The sequence below is a fragment of the Mauremys mutica genome, chromosome 11, assembly GCF_020497125.1.
Source record: "Mauremys mutica isolate MM-2020 ecotype Southern chromosome 11, ASM2049712v1, whole genome shotgun sequence".
NCBI classification, from domain to species: Eukaryota; Metazoa; Chordata; order Testudines; family Geoemydidae; genus Mauremys; species Mauremys mutica.
The window spans coordinates 76,897,782-76,918,687 of NC_059082.1; the positions used below are offsets into that span (position 1 = coordinate 76,897,782).

At 43.3% G+C, this 20,906-nt stretch overlaps 1 protein-coding gene across 2 annotated transcripts in view; it reads left to right on the forward strand.

The window, feature by feature from the left end:
- Positions 1-19,261, forward strand: part of FOXK1 (forkhead box K1) — a 79,023-nt gene extending 59,762 nt beyond the window's left edge. Inside the window, exons 3-10 of one of the 2 annotated variants that reach the window (XR_006572480.1) lie at positions 1,204-1,360; positions 2,362-2,508; positions 4,344-4,537; positions 6,185-6,351; positions 6,964-7,239; positions 10,137-10,361; positions 14,488-16,235; positions 16,394-19,261. Coding sequence is in view for 1 of the 2 variants with exons in the window: in XM_044980102.1 (XP_044836037.1) it covers positions 1,204-1,360; positions 2,362-2,508; positions 4,344-4,537; positions 6,185-6,351; positions 6,964-7,239; positions 10,137-10,361; positions 14,488-14,705 (1,384 nt within the window). In the remaining variant the exon portion in view is untranslated. Of the gene's footprint in view, positions 1-1,203; positions 1,361-2,361; positions 2,509-4,343; positions 4,538-6,184; positions 6,352-6,963; positions 7,240-10,136; positions 10,362-14,487 lie in introns of both variants that reach the window. The other variant, XM_044980102.1, reaches the window with a different exon arrangement.
- Positions 19,262-20,906: the final 1,645 nt, after the last annotated feature.

Below are 20,906 nucleotides of genomic sequence, written 5' to 3' on the forward strand. Positions count from 1 at the left end.
TTTTCCATTCTCCTCTAATGCAGTTAGAAGAATTTTTTTAAATTGTATCTCCATATGTAAATATTTAAATACCGTTCCTCTTTCTTATTGTTCATCCTGACTGTACTTTAATGGGAAAGAAGTAGGTAATCTTGTGATTGGAGGGTGGACCATTTCACTCTGCTGCCCGGCCCTGGAGAGAGAAGGGACAACACATGAATGATGCTTCAGACTCGCCATCTCACCTGCCAAGCAGTCTTGTTCCCCCAAATCAAGGATGTGTGACCCCCAGACTAGTTTTGCTAATTATTTCTCACCCTGCCGTGTGTACTTGTGTGTCTGAGTGGTGCTGCAGACTAGACCCACCTTCGTTGTTTATTTGTAACCTTACACCAGTCTTGGTGTGGCTTTCCCTATTTCATAACTGTTCCTAAAGTGCCATCTTGTGGCAGTCCTAGAACTCTTAATTATTTTTCTTTCCCCTAACCAATCTGCAAAAACACTGACACTCTGCCTGTATCTGCAACTCCCGTTGGTTGTCAGTAGGGTTTGTATGCTGGTAGGTTAAGGAGATAAGTGGCCTTTAGAGGTCGCTGTGGTTTTAGCTACTTGACATTAACCTTTGTGTTGTTGAACAGCCCTCTAAAGCCCAGTGCTGCTGCACCCAGCGATGCATCTCTCATTACGGTTTTAACAGTGATACTGTAAAAAATATAAGTAGCCTTTTTAAGTAGAGAAGTTGAGCGATCAACATCCTTATCTTAGACAGAGAATGGTATTGGCCAGATTTATGACTGAAGAGTAAGGCTTTTAATTACTTGTGTAACTTATTTACTCCAGAAAGACAAACTCTGATACAATATTTGGTTTTCAGTGGAGCCCCATGCTGGCTTCACAGAGGAGTGATCCTGCTTCACGCTTTGAAATTGTGTGTTGTCTAGTGACTACAGCAGGTGAAAGGAAGTCAGAACTTCTGGAAGTCAAGTCAGGACTTCTGCAACTGACTTATTTCATGATCTTGGGCAATTCATTCAACCTCTCTAAGTTTTGGGCTAACCTATGTGGAGAAAGAAATTCAGTACCTACCTACTTCTCAGAGATGTGGATTCTTAATTGTTTGCCAATTGCCTAGAGATCCTTGGATGGTAGGAGTTGTATGTACACTTGTTGCTGTTAATAAATAACTGGAGATGGATGTCTCTGTCTCCTCTCTACCCCCTGCAGTGTTCCCAACTCCTGCCCGGCCAGTCCACGTGGTGCTGGATCCTCAGGATATCGCTTTGTTCAGAACATTACCTCGGACCTGCAGCTGGCAGCAGAGTACGCAGCGAAAGCAGCATCAGAGCAGCAGGCAGACGCATCTGGCGGGGACAGCCCAAAGGTTGAGAGAAACATTATCTGCCCAGCAATGCTTGGGGAGGTTTTCAGGCTTGGCAGTACACTGTAGTTAAACAAGTCTAAAGATAATTTATCCATTGTACATGTGTTACACGTATTTCCATTGGGATACTTAACGCCCCTGAGGGTCACTGGCTCATGGATATCACTGCTAGGTTAGCTTCCCAAATTTATTTTCTGCATTCACTTAAAAGGTCAAGTTACAGGAATCTGCCTTTTTTGATGGACCATGAAGCCTGACATGCAGGTGTTCCCCTAAGAAGCTATATATTGGAAGAGTTTTAAAACCAAAGAGTTTTATTTTTCTTCTTTAATTAACAGCTCCACAGATGTACGCAACACTTTGTAAAATACACTGGGGAATAAAAGACAGGGTCCCTGCCTTGAAGAGCTTGCTGTTTAACTCAGACAGAATACGCAGGCCTGCAGTTCAGGGACAAGAGGTGAGGAGAGCAGTGTAGAGAGGATTAGCTTTTAAAAATATAACAAACAAAAAGTAAATCATGAGGAGGGAATTCAATCTTGATGAAGTGACTTTATACTCAAGTTGAAGCTGTAGTTTCCCTCGGTAATGCTAGGGTTTGGGATCTAGCAAGGGAGCACACTACTGGATAGCTATGAAGATTGAATTCTCCCCTAAGCCAGGGTGGCTGTTCTTGGTGGAGATGCACTGATGGAGCAGTGTGAGGAACTGGAAATAAACCTTTCTAGTAAATTTTTTTCAAATTCTAGAAAGGAGGAGTCCCTCCTGGAGATCGTGGATCAGGACCAAGTCGTGCTTGATGCTAGTGCCTAGAAGCAGAACTGGGTGGAAAATTTAAAAAACGTAACAAACCTTTGGAACTTTTTTCCAACAGAAAATATTGTTTGGTAGAAAGTTTAGCTATATCTAGAAGGCATCTAATATCTGGCTTGTGTGTAAACTCCAGCATAAGAATCCTTACTCCTGAAATTAAGCTTCCTCTGTTGTGTCCTCTCTTTTAGGATGAGTCCAAACCACCATATTCCTATGCTCAATTAATTGTGCAGGCCATATCTTCAGCCCAAGACAGGCAATTAACACTAAGTGGGATCTATGCCCACATCACCAAGCATTATCCATATTACAGGACTGCTGACAAAGGCTGGCAGGTGAGTTCTTGATGCCTACAAATTTTGAAATTCCTATTAAAGTGCTTATCCTAAAAGGAAACACATTTGGTGAGGGATCAGGGCACTGGGTAATGAGAAGCTGCTCCGGTCAATTTAGGGAATAATCAGTTTAATAACATCACTTAAACTTTTTGTTTGTGGGCAGTGTTTGTAAAGGCTATTCTATAGAAACATTCCACATGGCTCAGGGGCCTCTGGTTTTCTAAGGCCCATCCTTACCCCTCTTGTTACCCACCACGCCTGCATCTCTAGAGACATCTTTGACATGATTGTCATCCCCATTTTCATTTCCTTCCATGCCCTTGCTACCAGCAGCAACTTCATCAGTCTCATCGCCTCTACTCTCACCGCATACCTATCTCTCTCCAAATCTTCCTTGCCCCCTGAAAAATCTTGACTATGTCCAGTTATTTAGGAAAGGGATGCTCTACAGACCTCTCCCTTTGCGATTGCACCACGTCAGCATGGCTGTCTACCATTCTGTTCTCTTCCCGCTTTTAATCGTCACCCTCACGCCCTCTCCGACTATTTCTGTCCTTTCCCAGGGTATGGTCACTCTACTATAGATACCCTCATGGAGCGCTAAGGGTCTGAAAACCACAAGCTGACCCCTTGTGTCACACGTCTGTGCATTTAGCATACTATTGGGAAATCTCACCGGCTTCTGGGTACAATTTGCCCATAGCTGATAATGCTATGTCAGACTTGGATATTCAGCTGCTTGAGTGTTGCTTTTAATGTGTCAGTAGCCAGGGCTTCAGCCACACTCACCCTTTCCCAGTGCCACACCTTTGAACTGGGTGTTGTCACTTCTAGGCACACAACACTGATGTATTGAAGAGTCACGGGCAGCTGCTGATTCCACTGTCCACAGCTGGCTGGAGCAGCATGGCTGGTCACACTTGACAGTATAATCAGAATAAGTAAATTCTGCCTGCCCAGTTTTCCCCTGCCCTACCAGTTGGTTATGGAATTCTTCACTTCCCACCTTACCCTGCTCCACAGTGTTACTGTGCATTGTTAACCAGCTGCTGCATTGTGCTGCAGAGACTGCTGCATTTCAGTGGTGGGTGAAGTGGTCTCTATATGTCCCTTCCTTCCCTACCAGCAGCGTTGTAAGGCTCTGTTTGTAAAGCACATCTGTTGGTCTTTGAAAGCTGCTAGAGAAGCAAAAAAACGGGGGAGGGAGGAAGAGGAATTAGAAATGATTGTTTATATAGATGGGTAATATCTACAGCACCCGACAGTGCTAGGTCTGTGCCAGACAGCAAATGGGTCCCTCCCAATATCTAGTCAGTCTAAAAAAATTCACTGGCCTGCTTTATGATGATTGTGGTGTGGTGTGGCCTCTAGTGGTTCATGTTCGCACATGTGATCGATTTGCTGGTAGGCAGTGCAGCCGAGCCTGGCAGTTTTCCACTTGAAAACAAAAAGGCCATTTTTGAAGTGTGTTCTAGCTGTTTTACAATACACATCTCTTTTGTTTATGCCTTTCCGAAGCCCCCACTTCCATATCTTGCAGGGGAAGAGCTACTGCCCTCACTGGTTGTTTCTAAGGGGCAGGTAACAGTACAGTGCCCCGCAAACCTGTCTTCCTCCATAGTTAATGGAAACTCTGTATTTGTAACTTATTTACCCAGATTTTTTTTTCTTATCACTTCCATTCCCCTTGTGAGTCTTGGTAGCTTGTTACTGTTTGTGGCAGAGATTCTGAAGGGGACGGATGTTACTCTTCTGGTCTGTGAAGTCTAGTTTGTCTGTCTTTGGTGTTTCCACATTGCATAATAATCAACTCGTTCCTCTGCTTCCCGCAGAACTCCATTCGGCACAACCTCTCCTTGAACCGTTACTTTATCAAAGTTCCACGCTCCCAGGAGGAGCCCGGAAAGGGCTCCTTTTGGCGAATCGACCCGGCCTCAGAAGCCAAGCTAGTTGAACAGGCATTCCGAAAAAGGAGACAGAGGGGGGTGTCCTGTTTTCGAACACCCTTTGGGCCCCTCTCCTCCAGGTAAGTTCAGGTCCCTTTTTAGTTTTGTTCTAAATCTGTGTAACTGTCATTTCATAGTGATGCAGAACTGTTCTCACAGGAGTAAGTGGCTTACTGTGCAAAGCCCTGCCGTTCATTTCTGACGAGCCGGGTCCGCGTGTGGATTAGGTCGTAGGAGAAATCACTTGTGGTATTTAAACTAGTCTCTTTCAGAGAACATCACATCATTTGACATGATTGTCAGCAATGGAGTTGAAGGGATGTAGTATGGGACTAAATGAAACTGCCTCAGCCAATGGTATGGGTGTGGAGGAGAAGTTTAGCACAGAGACTGTCTGGACTAATTGATTCTAGCTAGTGCAGTGTACCCTTTGCTCTTGCAGGGATCAAATTTTGTCTAAAAGTGGGTGAAAATAAGGGAAAATTAATAATAAAAAGATGGCATCCACAATAGGGGGTGTGTGAGAGAAGGATATTGTTTGTTGAATGTTAAGGAAAATGTGAGTCCCGTAGATAAGTTTTGTTTTATAGAAGGTAGGGGTGTGTGTGTGTGTGTGTGTGTGTGGTGGGTTTTTTTTGTTTGGTTGGTTTTTTTGGGTTAAAATGAATGAAAATAAAGTCAGGATCCCTCACAATTCAGTGATATCTAGTTAATTTATTCGGTGAGATTCTATAGCTAAACATCACACCCAGTGAGTATAGTGTTAGAAATAACTTAAAAGACCCAGGAATTAGAAATCCATAAACCTCTCTGCTAAAATATTTCTGCTAGGCTGCTTGTCCAGTGTACTGACAAGGGGGATTCTAGGAGTGACTTAAACTCTTTGTTGCTTTGGCTAGCTGGGTTTGAGAGTGTTATGGTTTTAATGGCTTGAGGATTCAGCGTTCTTTGTACTCTTAAACTTTTCTAATGACTCGATCCAGAGCATCAAAGTGTTCTCATTTAAGCCTGGTTACTTTCCCTGGTCAGAAGGGAAGTGCAGTGCTTGTAGCTATTCCCTGGGTTTATGAACAGTGACTCTCTTAAATAGTGTTTGTACTCTTGGGAATTCCCAACCTTTGTCATACTGACAACTTGAAGATCACATTTGCATGAAAACTTTGTATCTGCTATAATTGCAAATAGTCTGTGATTCCTGTTACTTAAAATTAGCAAAAAAATACCTTTCTGCAGTGTACTTTGTGCATTGGCAGCACTTAGTGGAGTTTCACTGTTTTTCTGTCTCTCAGGACAGAAATAGTGGGAGAGGAGCCTTGGCTTCATCCCCCACCTAACAAAAGATCAGAAAAACTCCTCATATGAAACCTTTCAGGTTCTGTTTAAATTGTAGCACGTACTAATCAAAGGGACTGTCAAAAACAGGATGGGACAAAAACCAACCAACCAAAACCTTCTTTAAAAAAAGAAATATATTCCTTTGAGTGTGCCCATTTAGATTCAGATTTCGCCCTACTAAGAGTGGCATTGCTGCAAAGATGCCATGCTTCTGGCTTTATTGCAGGAAGTAGGACGGTAGAAACAGCACAAGAATGGTTTCTTAGTGCTGTGGAAGAATAGAAGCTCTTCTATTGAGGCAGTAGATTTTGGAGATGCCTTTGGTTCTCTGCTACTGCTTTCTTGGCCAGCATGTATTCTTTTTACTCTGTTTGCACTGGTTTGTGTTTCAGGAGTGCCCCTGCCTCTCCTACTCATCCCGGCCTGCTGTCCCCTCACTCTAGTGGCCTACAGACTCCAGAGTGCCTGTCCAGGGAGGGCTCACCCATTCCACATGAACATGATTTTGCATCAAAGTTAGCCTCTGTTCCAGAGTATCGATATTCACAAAGTGCGCCTGGTATGTAGCCCCTGTTTTGCAGGAGAGTGTGTTCATTGTGGTGGGAGGGTGTTCTGTATTTCAAATAAAGGCCTCATCTCTCCATACTTACCCTTTCCCAGCCTCCAGTGGCTATATAGCTTTAGACTGTCTCTTTCTTATTAGCTTCAGCTTCATGGCGATGGGATGGGGAGTGGAGGGAGTCAGTCTGACTGGGGATTTGGATCTGTCATCTCTCCTCTTCAGCGAATTAGGTCGCTTGCTCTTTGGGGCTGCTGTCTGCATCCAGAGTTCCATGTGACCTGATAATTTAAAAAGCACTGAGCAGGGGTGGAGTTTTTCACTTGTATGCTGGGAAAGGTGAAACTGCTGGGTGGTGATGTTAGGTCTGCATGAACCCCATGATTGTGCAACCCATTTAAAACCCTGCACTGTGTGTACACACATTGCATGCAAAAACTACACAAAATGTTTAGATTGCACAACCAGCCACTCAAAAGTTGGGAAATACAAGATTGAATGTTGTCTGAATAACTTTAATTATTTTCCAAATACCGCACTGCTCAACATTATGTATTATTAGAAATGTCTAAGTAAATGAGTGCTCTAATACGCGTATCTCTTCCATTTCAGGATCACCTGTCAGTGCCCAGCCGGTGATCATGGCTGTTCCTCCCCGACCATCCACCCTAGTGGCAAAGCCGGTAGCTTACATGCCAATAGTGACTTCACAGCAGCCTTCTGGTCATGCAATCCATGTAGTGCAGCAAGCTCCCACTGTTACAATGGTCAGGGTTGTAACCTCCTCCTCAAGCTCCGCTAATGGATACATACTGACAAATCCAGGCCCAGCAGGCGGTGCTCATGAAGCAGCAGGAACAGTGTTGGATTTGGCTGGTGATCATCGAGGTAGTCTGTTTCATTTCCCTCCCTACTTGACAAAGGAAGATTTGTCCGGACTTGTAGGGGTTTTCTGCACACCTATTGCACTCCCTGGGTGTTTAGCCCTTGACAAAAGAGGTCAGTCATAAGATACAATTTAAACTGGGTAAGAGCTTTTGCACTAGGTCTGCCTAGCAGTAAGCAGGAGAATTGAGCTCTCTGTGGCCTTTAGTTAGTAAAAATCTAGCTAGAATTTTACTGGTGACCAAAGCTGCTTATATGGCTGTGAATATTTATTCTAGTTCTGGTGTCCACCTATAATATGCTTGTGGACTGAGGCCCATTCTGATCAATTGGGTAAATTACCAAAAGGTATCTCTGTCCCAAACAAAACTCCCACCATCCCAAGGTATGCTTTTCCGTTTTGAAAGCCAGCACAGAGAAGGCTGAAGCTGTTTGTTTCAAGGTGACATTAATGGTAATTGAGACTCTGTGTCCTTTTTCTGTGGGTATGTAAAATATATTCCAAAGGAGGAAAGGTGTAAGCCTCTGGAAATGAGTTTTGTAGAAGTGCATATAGTGTTTTGTGATTAGAAGATTCTGCAAAAGCCAAGTATTATAAGGATCACTTTATATCTTTCTAAACTGGCAACTCTGGCCTCAGTGGACTTAGTGAGCTAAACCCTGAAAATACCTAATGTTCTATAAAAGGATCATTCTCTGTCTGCTTTCACTCGGGCAGTACCTCCTTTTCTGCAGCCCTTTTCATAATTGCATTATATTATTGTACCAATGTACAGTTACTGTACAAGCACAGTAAGAACAGTGAGTTTCATTGGGTGTTTATGTGCAGAAGAGTGATTTATTTGCTTACAAGCTGGGATGGGGAGGGGAGGGAGAGACAAAGACCCTCCTCAATAGTAATATGGGACACTCAGCATTTGCTTTGGTGTTGGCTTTCTTTTGACCGCCTTCAAACTCCCCTGAAGTTTTTGACCAGATCCCCTCTGTGCTTCTCCAGGCTTCCCAGCAGCAATCTCTGGGCTTGCCTACACTTGTAGCGGTACAGTAGTACAGCCTCAGCACTTCAGGGTAGATGCTACCTCCGCCGGCAGGAGGGGTTCTCATGTTGGCTAGGCAATCCACCTCTCAGAGAGGTGGTAGCTAGGTTAGTGGAAGAATTCTTCTGCTGTCCTACCACACTCTACACGGAGGGTTAGGTCAGTTTAACTGCGTCGCTGTGGGGTATGGATTTTTTACACCCCTGAGAGATGTAGATAGGTTGACCTAACTTTTTAGTGTAGAGCAGGTTTTTGTCTCTCTGACCCTCTGCCATCCCTAGATCTTCCCCAGCCTCTGCCTTCCCCAGCTCCACTCTTCATTCCTCTCCCTCCTCCCTCCAATTCTGCCATCTCCTTTTCCCTCTCTTATCCTGCCATCTTCCCTCCCCCTCGTTTGCCTTTCCTATGGTCTGCCTTACCCTGGCTCGCTCTCTTGTCTCTCCCCTACTTCCCCCACCACTCCTCTTTATGCCCTCTACCAGTCTGACACCCTGCCCGAGCTCTCCTCTCCTGTTCTACCATGTCTCCCTTGTTTCTCTGATGTTAAGATGGGGAAGAGAAGGGGGATGCTGGGGTGGTCATACTGGATCAGCTGCTTCATTTCCTGCCTGTCTGGGCAGGTATCACTTCTTTTTCTCCTCCTCTAAGAGCTAGCTGGAGAGGTCAGGCAATGAGCTGAGTCAGCTGCAGAGAGAAATCTCAGTTGCAGCCTTTGGCTGGCCAGAAAAGGGACACGGTTGCTTCTTGAGGCAAGAGGCTTCCTGGCAGCTTCTCCCTGCCTGTTGAGCAGATCATTTAACATGGGGGAGTGAGGAGGAAGGTTTTAAACACTGCTGCACTAAAACAGCAGCATCAGTCCAGGCACTGCCCCCTTTCTGCTGGTTCCTTCCCCTAGCCTTCACAGCTAGTTGAAAGTTGTTGTGCAGGAAGGCAGGTTAAAATTGGAGGGGGCTGCTTCCTCTCCACTCCCCTGTGATCTCACCCAAGTGTAGGCATGAGAGCAAGCTGTCCCTAACTCCACCAACACTGGGGCTGTTTGATATTGTTATGGTTCCTTCCCTGTTGTGTAGCTGAGGCTCAAGTGGTTGGTGTACAGGCAGGGAACTCTCGTGGTCTAGTTTTTCGCTGACTGTATCCATGCCAAAGTAGTAACATGCAGATAAGGAACAGAATGAGGGGGAGAACCTTTTTATGCCTCAGAATGACATTTTTATAACCCTGTTTTTTAGTTGGCCTGCTTGTGCCTTAGAGGAAGTCTATACTTGACATTGGTAAACAGTTGCGTCGATATTTTTGTGTTAGGTACAGTAAGAAAACTTGTGGAGCTACTGAAAAATCATGGCTGGGTATCTTGAATAACCATTCAAAATAACCATTTGTTCCTCATAAGTAGTAATCCTTCCCCATTTTTATATCGCTGATTGCAATGTTCTTCCTCTAATGAGCTAGGTGCGTGAAACACTGCCTTCTCAATGCTGATCCCGTTGTGTCAGTCGGCCCACAGAAAGTGTTCCCTGGAGAGCCTGATCCTGCATAAAGATTTCTGGGTACTTCACATCTCCCAGGATCAGGTCCATACCAGTCAGCCATGTCCTCAACCCCTTCTTATTTTGGAGCCCAAATGTGTTACTCTGAGACTCTGCTGCACTGACCTGAGAAATGATGCTTCCCATTCCCATGAGATATTGATCTGTGGGATTTATCAAACGCAAATGATTTGGTTGTATCTGGATACTTTGGCTGTATGTGTTTGGGTATTTTCATTTTGTCTAATCTTGGGGGTATGTATTATTGCTAGCATATTACTGAAACTGAAGCCTGCTCATGGTGAATGATTCTCCTTTCTCTTTAATGTCCAAACAGGCATGGATGAGAAACCAACAATTGCCTTTGCCACAATACCCACTGCCAGTCGAGTCATCCAAACAGTTGCCAGTCAGATGGCTCAAGGTGTCCCAGGGCAAACTGTTACCATCCTTCAGCAGGCAACTCCAGTGACCATTGGACAACACCAACTACCTGTTCGGGCAGTGACACAAAATGGGAAGCATGCCATCCCCACCAACAGCATCACTGGCAGTGCTTATGGTATGGCTTTCCTCTATGGCTGTGCACCCGATCACCTGATGTCGTTTCACATGCACTGCAAACTCTACCGTTATGCTACACATAGGTCCTGACATACGAGTTTTTTCCCATACATCCAGTTTGAAATGTGTGTGCAAGATGTGTATTGCGCAACATTTTGCACCACTAAGTAACAAAAGTTTTTCTCTTCCAGCTTTAGTGCTCTAAGTCCTTACTCCATTCTTTCTCTTCCACCTCCAGTTCTGCTCATTTGCCTCTGTGGGGGAAAAGCTCTGCTATCTTCAACAACATAGAACCATAGAACTGTAGGACTGGAAGGGACCTTGAGAGGTCTTCTAGTCCAGTCCCATGCACTCAAGACAAGTCTAAGTATTAGCTAGACCATCCTTGATGGGTGTTTGAACATTTTTAAGATCAGGTTAGACAATGACAGAGATTCTACAACCTCCCTAGGCAATTTATTCCAGTGCTTAACCACCCTGACAGGAAGTTTTTCCTAGTGTCCAACCTAACTGCCCTTGCTGCAGTTTAAGCTCATTGCTTCTTGTCTTATCCTCAGAGGTTAAGGAGAACATTTTTTCTCCCTCCTCCTTGTAATGACCTTTAAATATACTTGAAAACTGTTCTCATGTCTGCCCCTCAGTCTTCTCTTCTCTAGGCTAAACAAACCCAGTTTTTTCAGTCTTCCCTCATAGGTCATGTTTTCTAGACCTTTAATAATTTTTGTTGCTCTTCTGTGGACTTTCTCCAGTTTGTCCACATCTTTCTTGAAATGTGGTGCCTAGAACGGGACACAGTACTCAAGTTGAGGCCATATCAGTGTGGAAGAGAGTGGAAGAATTACTTCTTGTGTCTTGCTTACAACACTCCTGCTAATACATCCCAGAATGATGTTTGCTTTTTTGCAACAGTGTTACACTGTTGACCCTCATTTAGCATGTGATCCACTATGACCTGCACATCCCTTTCCACAGTATTCCTTTCCAGGCAGTCATTTTCCATTTTGTATGTGTGCAACTGATTGTTCCTTCCTAAGTGGAGTACTTTGCATTTGTCCTTATTGAATTTCATCCCATTTACCTCAGACCATTTCTCCAACATCACCTCTGCAGAGTCCAGTCCCTTTTTATGTCCTTGGCAATGCATCTGTCTATCCCGTCCCCATCTCCCTCTAGTCTTTATTCCATCTAGGGTTAGCATCTTTTCAACAAATAAATGTGGCCTTTCTTGAGCCCATATTCTCTTATTTTGGCTTTTCTTGCTGTGGAAAAAGTAGAAATGTTATGTAATGTTTTTTATGAATTCTGCACTTGGCATTGCTACCCAGTGGAGGCTAAAGGGTTAGGACTACCCTTGGGGCAGAACATGAGACATGAGGGGTGAGAGAGACACCTTGGGTCTCGGTGGAAAGAATGGGGTATTTAAAAAACTGATTGAAATTGTCCCAGCTCAATGGAGGATCCAGAGAGACAATGAGAAACCCCAGCAACTGAACAGTCAACACTTGACAGCAGGCAGCTCCAGCTGGTGGGGTGTGTGAACTCAGCATGGCTCTGCCTGAGAGGTGACAGGAGGGGGATAAGAGTTGTTTTTTGGAAGAGGCCAGACAGCTCTCACCTGGGACTGACAAAGGGACAGAGTCCCTGAAATGGAATCCAGAGCAGCTTGGCTGGTGGATAGCACTGGCTTGGCCAGATGGACTATGTCTTAACCCTTTTTCTCTAGGCTAACGTAGGGACTTGCGATGCTTTGTTCCAGTTGACTAATAAGCCCTACCCTGTTTTGGAAAAGCTGCCTGGTGTCACTGCAAACACATGCTGAGGTGCATTAGCCTGCGAAGAGGCTCAGTCTTGGAGGCAATGAGGCTGTGTGGCCTACTGTGAAAAAAGAGTAGGATCAGTTGGAGGTCTGGCACACTGAAGGGTTCCTCCTGTGGATCCAGTTGACCCTTGTTTGCCAGTCGACCCTTGCCCTCAATATTGCATAATAAATCTTCCCTGGTGCTCTTAGGACACCACTAAATCCCCAACTCTGTTCTCAGAAAATCCTTTTCTCCATAACTAAATGTTTCACCTCCAGTCTCTTCTCACTCATCAAAGTCTTGGGGAAAGAACCAGTACTATGGTGCATGGTTTTGTCTCATAGAAGTGAAGCGGGCCTACTGGATCTTCTACATCAATGCAGGATTGTTTCATATAGGATATTTTTTAGTAATTCGTCCAGTCTGGTTTCCCTTGGGAGGGTATTCTTGTGCTTCCTCAGGAGATTAGGTATTGTCACTTCAAGGGTAATGACTGGTGGTGGCAGAACCCTAGCACTTTGAGTTATTGCCTTCCCTTCTTATGAAATCAGAAGAGTCCCAGCACCTCCACCCTGACTGTTACGGGCAGTCAGAGCGGAAGACTTTGTCTGGATTTGTGTTGGCTTTCTTACAGCATCTTTTGGGTTGTCCTATGAGTTATTTTTTTGTTTTAGTCCACTGCTGGATGAAGGCTTCCCACCACTTCCTTTTTTTTTTCTTTTAAATAAAACCTTTCCCATCAAAGTTCTACCTAGTTTTACCTTGTCCAGTAATGGAAAAATGTAATGAGTAGTTGTAACGACTTAGAGATATAAAACTGTTAAATAAGAATAGATGGATAAATAAATGGAGCTGATATTATCCTGCAGTAGCATGAGACTGATGTAGAGTAGGACATTTGATTGCTAATTATTCTTCATTTATGTTTAAGGCAACTCTGAAATCACTAACATTTGTCTTACTCTCTTTTGTAATCAGGTGTGATTAGAATCCTTCCGATGACACCACAGCTTTCCAGTTAAGTGGTGCTAGATTCTCTCTGCAGAGGATGCAGAGCTTGTATCTTTCTGACGCAGTTCACTATGCGCAGCTGAAAAACATAGTTTCTTCCCTTAGGCTGTCTCAGTTTTTAACACTTGTTTCCCAGTCTGGGGTTTTCTCCTCTTAGAAAACCGAGATGGCTTTTCTGAATAGTGGTCAGCGGGTTTCTCTCATCCAACCCTGACAGTCTTCTCTTTTCTCATCCTCTTGACCTTACCGGTGCATGGCATTCTTCGCAATTGCCTGGTGTCGTTTGCTGGACTCTGAAGGGCATTGTTCTGCTTCCATTACTACTTTCCATCCCTGTGCTCCTTTTTTGTGCTGCTAGCAGTGGACACTCCTGTATTGTTAACTCTTTCCATGTTGATGTCCCTCACGGTTTGGCCGTCTTTATCACTGTGAAGCTATTTTACACTTTTGCTAAGGTATAAGCATATTCTGTTGCTGTGACTTTAAACTGAAGTAATTTTTACTCAGTAACAGAACTCTTGAGACTTTGTAAACTGAAAGTAGGGTTACCTTATTTCCCATTTCTTTACTATTGTGAGAGTTTTTGTCTAGTTCTTGGAGAACAGGGCTGGGAGCCAGGAACTCCTGGGTTCTAATCTCAGCTCTGACAGGGACTCCTGTGGCCTGAGGTAAATCATTTAACCTCTTTGCCTTAGTTTCTCACTTGTAAAATCGATATAATACTCATCTACCTCCCACATTAATATTCTGGTTGTAATCCAGTTCCCAGTAGACAGGGCATTGGCTTTCTTGTTGGCAATCTCAGTAGAGGTGCCCAGCTCTGATTGGGCCATGGAGACTAAACTACCCACACGCCCCTAGCAGTGGTCCATCCAGGTCAGGCTTAAGGCATGCTGGTATGGCAGCTTGGGAGAAGCCTGTGATTGTGGTGCTCCGTGCAGTAAGTACAGAGCTTCAGTCTCATAGTTCATGGATGTAGAAATTTTCAATTAAGGGTTAGGGGTTAAAACACAAGAGTAGGAGCTTTCCCAGCTGGAGACAATTCCTTAGCTCATTGGTGTTCAGGTTTATTTATGAAGTGGTGTGTGAAGCATTTTGAGAACTTTCAATGGAAGGTGCTAGGGAAGAGCAAGAATTAATGTTCTTAAATTCACACACGAGTTAAATTCAGAAAAAGTTAGTTAATGTTTGTAAAGCACATCTGAAGATGACAGTTGCATATCTCCAGTGTGATTTACTTCTGTCTTTTCTAGACCTGCAAATGTTGTTTAGCTTTTTGGCTGAATTAAAACTTTTTTCTCTCCCACTCCCCAGCTCTCACAAATCCGCTACAGCTCCTTGCAGCCCAGGCTAGCTCATCCACTCCCGTTGTGGTCAGCCGGATATGCGAGGCAGCGACTGAAGACCCTGCAGCACCCTCGGGTGAGCCAGATGTAAAAAAACCCCGGATGGAAGAGTCCAGCGGAGCAGTCCAGGCTCAAACTGGAGTCATCACATCCACAGCGCCGCAAGGACAGGCAACCAGTGAATGACGAATCGGTGGGAGGATAGTAGGAATGTAGGTGGGGCAGCGGCATGAGCCTCGAAAGCAGTTTTCAAAGAGAAGAAAAACCACAACTGTAACAACAGCTTGACATTTAGAGAATTACGAGCTCTTTTTAAAATTGCATTTTAAAGGGCAGGTCAACAACAGTTCTTAGAATCTCGAGGTGCCAAAAAGAATGAAAAAAAAAAAATCCTCCCAACTACCTGTACCTGGAACTCAGTTCTGCCTTTACTTATGGGATATTTTTCCTCTTTTTAGATTTAAAAAAAAAAAAAAATACAGACAACTGATTGTATGACTGCTGGGATTTTTTTTTTTTTTTTTTTAATCTCCCTCCCTTTGGGATGGGAGTTACAGTTCAGCATCTAAAGGAATGTATCACACACACATCTGCTCTCTGGGAAGAAGGATGATCATCTCTGATGCCTTGCTATTCTGCCTCTCGGAGCTTCAAAACACATGACCATTTAAAAGGGCCACCCAAGAAGATTTAGAAGGATGGGTGCAGCTTCTCGTAGGGACAGCATTAAAGTAACATGATACCAAACTGGGGGGGGAGGCAGATTTTTTTTTTTAAACCCACCCCTGCAAAACTTCCATATATCCATGTTTGTTTATATGGGGATTTGGGAGGGGGAGCTACAGGGCTCAACCAGATGGATCTTCAAAATGTGGTTTCTGTCCATTCCCTTTGAGGGAAAGTGAGAAGATGGACGAGCAGCATTAATCTATTTCTTTTAAAGAAAAGAAAAAAACCAAAAAGGGGTGGGTTGTCCTCACACTGATTTCTCACAGTTATTCATCATCCGCTTCTGAATTCACAGCAAAATATCATAGTGACTGAACATGTGAGAAAGGGCATCTTTGAAAGGTTCTGTGTATATTTGGTTTTCTAGTTGTTCATATGTCCCCCTGCTTCTGGGGCAGTATGGTTTATTCATAACATCCTAGAATGAAACTACCATCACCTTTCCTGTGAACCCAAGGGGCATGTGGTTAGCCTTCTGCATCAGTGCTTGTGTCAGTCCTTTCTGGCAGTACGACCCTCTGGCTTGAAGACCAAATGGCTTAAGGTCAACAGTCCAGCACCAGATTGAAACTTGGAAGTGGATTTCAGCAGGTGTCCCATGGTGTGAAGCTGAGACAGTGAGGGTAAATTTCAGGGGTGAGGGGCAGTGGGGATTAAAGACAGTATTTGAGAATGAATCTCATAAACTAATGCAAACCAAAAGAACAGAGGCCTCACACTTTCTACATGAAAACTGGCAACTGCTGTTTTTAAAACAGGATTTTGAGGTTTTCCTTTGCTCCCAGGCCCATGCTCTCCCAATGATATAGTTAGATAAAGGACCAGGAGTCAATTGCATTTGGGACTGGCCAGTAGTCAAGATAATTTCCTTTTAAATATATATTTGTTTTAATTCAGCAGTTGGATAAAATCATGTTCTTTTCATAATGTTCTAAAAAGATCAGTGCAGACCCAGTATCCCTACAGATTTCTGAGACGCCTGAAGCAGTTGGGGAGTAGATGCTGTGCAGGATCACCCTCTTTCAGCCTCCAGTTAATCAGTTGTTAGTTTTTACAATACAACCTTTTCTGCTATCTTCTGTCTAAACACCAAAGACATTTCTTAACTTAAAGATCCTGATAGCTTTGGAAATGAGAAAAGTAAGCTAGCAACAATGGAGCATGTGTCTTCTTTCTAGGGATCTGTCTGTCCTTTCTGCTTCCACTGATGCAGTGCAGTGTTGTCATCCTGCTGTTAAATCCAAACTGACAATGCTGTTATGGAGCAGAGTGCAGTGAGCAGCAAGCTTAGTGTGGAACTTTTAATGGGACGGATTTCCCCAAGATAGAGCAAATGAGACCATTCATATGCTGTACACGTGGCAGTTCACGGGTGTTAAGGAGCAAAGCAGAGCTGATTCACTTCTTCTAGCATCTTAGGGAGGAGACAAATGTAGTAGTAATGGCTAACTGCAGACAGGCGACACTACTTCTCTTCTAGGTTTCCTTTCTCTTTGCCAAGTCCCATTCCCTGTGACTGAGATCCACTTTCTGTATGAAAGCTGAGCAAGTTTGGTTTTGCCTTGCAGAAACAAATTTCTCGGTTTCCAAAAGAGGAGAAAATTCCTGGGGGACATGGTTTAGGGTTACACCTTTAGAGGAACAGACAGCCTTGAAGACAGCGACGCATCTACAGCTTCACCATTCTAATTTATCTGTACGTTGGTGGCAGTGAGTGGACAGGTTCTCTGGATTTTAGTGCATTGAATTGATTTCTGAAATCTGGTGGCGGCTATTGTAATTTGCCTAATAGTCGCAGTCGGCCAATCAGCAACTTTGCACCAATTCTTGGTGGCTAAGTCTGGGTTTTTGACAGTAGTCAGCTGATGTAATGGTTTGCTCAAAGCCATGATGCTAAGAGGAGACTATTAGCCGAGAGTCAGATATAGGGCACAGTGATGAGAATGCAGCACAATTTGTTTGTGCCCCTACAGCCAGTCAGTAACATCAGGTGAGTGGTATTCTGAATTTCATCAAACCCCCAGAAAGAACTAGGAGGCCGGGAATCCTTTGTTTAAGGCAGGCTTTTTAAGTCTTGTAACAGGTCAGGTGAGCAAATGCTGGATGAGTGACAAATGAAAAATATTGTTTGGGTTGCTTCTCCTTGAAAATGTGCATCAATAGGACCATACCATAAGCTGCCTTAAATCATAGATCCATTGAAATCAATGGAGACTTGTAGACTTACAGCAGGTGAGTGTTTCCACAGATCAGTTGCTGGGTTATAGATTATAGATTTTAAAGTGTACATATTTGCCCCTCCGGCATTCAGGGCAGTGTAACGTTTTCCAGACTCTCCTTTGTGGCTCAGAACACCTGCTGGCCAAGTTGCTAGTTGAAGATAATTGAATGTACTTATCACCAGTTGCAAGTGGAACCAGTGAACCTGTAAAACCCCAGAATCTTTAGTTTATCCAAGTAGTGTTTTCTGCCTCATCCCTCACCAGTCTGGTGCATTCACCTTCCATTCTAGGAAGCAGTCATGCCACTTATGAATTAACCCTTCTTTGCCAGCCTTTTAGTTGGCACTTGGCTAGTGTTGGACCCACACTAGGAAAAATAGCACTTCTTACCCCAAATCCTGTAGAGCCTATGGAAAAGTGTTCTCCTTCCTTATTTGTAGCAGCTGATAAGAGTATTTATACCTACTGTCGGGCCTCTCGGGTGGTTCTCTAGCATGCTGCCAGTTCTAGAAAGCTGCTCAGCTAAAACACTGCAGTTACTAAGGAAAATTCCTCTGCAGAATTTCCTCTTAAAAAGGGCAAATTGTAGATATTGGCAATTGAAACAACCTAATATGTTATCTAATCCATCCCTGCCAAGGCAAGATTGTTGCAGAGCCAGAAGCAAGTTTTCTTCCCTGTTATGTGCTTTTTCAACCCTTTAAAAGTAAATAAGTAAATAAAAAGGGAAACTTAAATGCATGAGTAAGATACATTTGTCCTGTTTACACACACTAAAAACTAAGTTTAGGAAAATATCCAGCTTTATTAAAATAAACCGTATTGGATTGGAATCGCCATCTATTAAAATCCAGTTTGTAAACAAACTTAAGAAATCAATAACAAAAATAGGGATGTGATGGAAATAATGACTATCTGTGTCTGCTGTTCAGTTATTGGTGATAAAGTTATGCACCATTCCATGCTTGCAACTTCATAGCTATCATTTCTAAATGAAATATGTATTGATAACCTAAATTCTTGTAGTGGTGATCCTCTCTCTTGCTGTCTCTTCCCCTTCGTGCTGCTAATCATAGTCCACACTCAGCTGATGGGGTACAACCAATATGGAGGTTGTGGTGTTCTTGGTTATTGGAATGCAGAACTTGGCCTGGAAATGTTTGGTGATGAGCTGGACTGAATCCATATCTGAGTTTGAGGCTTGTTGACCCTTCTTTTCTAGTTGAAAGTGATTTCATTGGAGAGTATTTTCCCTGCGCACTCCAGCTGATGCTGTATTGAAAACAACAGATGTTCTCTCTTTTCTTTTAACAACCCCCCCTTTTTGGGCGGTTTGTTGCTAGTGACTGTCAGACCCAGGCCTAGTCCCATGAATTCTCCTACATTTTCGCACCAAATCTCTGTTGCTTTTCAGATGACTGTGATTACTGTGCTGTCCCTTGGCTTCAGCAGGCATCCTTGGAGATGGAATCCAGTGCAACTCCAAGGTCATTTGAATTACAAGTTGCCATTTCATTGTCCCCCCCCAGTCTGTCTATGTGAAGGTGCTCCTGCATTCTGGCGTACTTGAATGTGACCTCCCATACGTGGGTTACCTTTGCAGAATAATATTGAATATGTTTTAGTGATTGACTTGAAACTAAGAAAATGTTATCCCCAAAGAATTCCCAGGAATCATACAAAAAACTGTATCTGCCTTTTAAACTCCCCTATTTGAAAATGGGAGCTACTAATTTTTGTGTAAGGTTGCAACATTAAAAAAAATTAAATGAATTTTTCTGTTGAAACTTTTAAAAAGTCTGTTTGCATTTCAGCCCGTTCTTTCTTGTTTCTTCCAGTTGCTAGTTAAGCCACACCACACGTTCTACACAGGGTATTAGTATTAACTCCACAGGCTTTCTCTCTCGGGTATTTATAAATGACTATGGAAACAGCTGGGATAAGGATACAGAGTAAGGTCTTCAACTAAAGGAACATTTAAGTTTGATTATCTGAAACTCCCAATTGTCCAGAACAGGGTCATATCCCCCTTCATCTATTAATTGTATTGAAAAAACCCTTGATGATTTCCCCAAAACTTCAGTTATCTGAAATTATTGAGCATCTCTCACAATATCTGGCTAATGGAGGTTGTACCATGCTTTTTTTTTTTTTTTTTTGTAAGTTCCTTTACCTGCTATAACCCATACTTTGGGATAATCTAAAACTGAAAAAAAAAATTTAATCTAGTGACTTTTCACTGTTTCCTTTTTGCATTTTTCTGAGCTTGGACAATGATGAGAGATGAATCAGTTTTACTTTGATTTCTAAGCAGTTTATAGCTCCTTTCACTAATGCACTACTAAGTGTGATGCCTGGGTTGCAAACACTGCAAGGCATTGTTCTTGGTTTTATTCCACTGGAATTATTTTAAATTCACATATCTCTTGATCTTGGCTTTGTAAAAGCATATTTGTAAAAGCAAAATGTCCATATTGGGGTGAATTTGATCTGATACAGGGACCCTTTCAAAGTGGTGTCAGTTTGGCCCGATTCAGTGATAGCCCATCACGCTGCCCATATGTGGGAGCAAAGTTCATGGCTCTAGCTCAGTCCCATTTTTCTGGGCCAGGAGAGACTGGGTGAGCTGTAGGGGGCAGCATGTTGAGTCTTTGGTGAAGACAGACCACTTACATTGAACGCTGCGCAACACAAGGCTGGGAGAAGACTAAATGATAACACATTTGGGAACCACAGGCTCTGAGGGGGACTTGGACAGGGGTCATGTTGACCAGCTTATAATAAAATTCTGCCATGTTTCAATTTTTTGTCTTTTAGCAATTAGCTGCCAGTTACTACATTAGCTAATAAACTACTGAATATGAGTAGCAACTGTTCATTTGATTTTGCACGTATCCCAGTTAGATGCCCGACTCCTCAGTGCATGTATGGAGTGACCTAGAGAGACAACTGCAATTCAGAGTCCGCTTCCACAATCCTTTTCTTTATTTTACTATTTCATTATTAAATCATTTTAAGGTTGGGGACTCAAATCTACCGAAGTGAGAGCTGCTGACCTTAACTGGCATGTAGTGTGATGTGGAACATTGTTCACTACGTCAACTGGACGTGTTCAGACTGGCGCTATAGCGTTACCTCTGAGTTCATGGGAGTTTTTTTTCCCCAAGGAGATCCTTAGCACCGTTGATGTACTGTAGCATGTACCTGAATATTAGAATGCGAGGCAAACGGAAGAAAAGAACTTTCTGCCATAGCTATGTCCATGGAAGTTGGATGGCAGATGTAGTGAAAGGAATTAAATTATAAATAGATCGGGTTTTAACTTTTGCCTATTTTTCTTTTGTGACCAGAATCTGCTCATTTAAACCCAGCCCTGTGTTTGAATGATTACATCCTCAGGTGGGGATTGTTCACATCTTTGTCTGATATGCAGTGT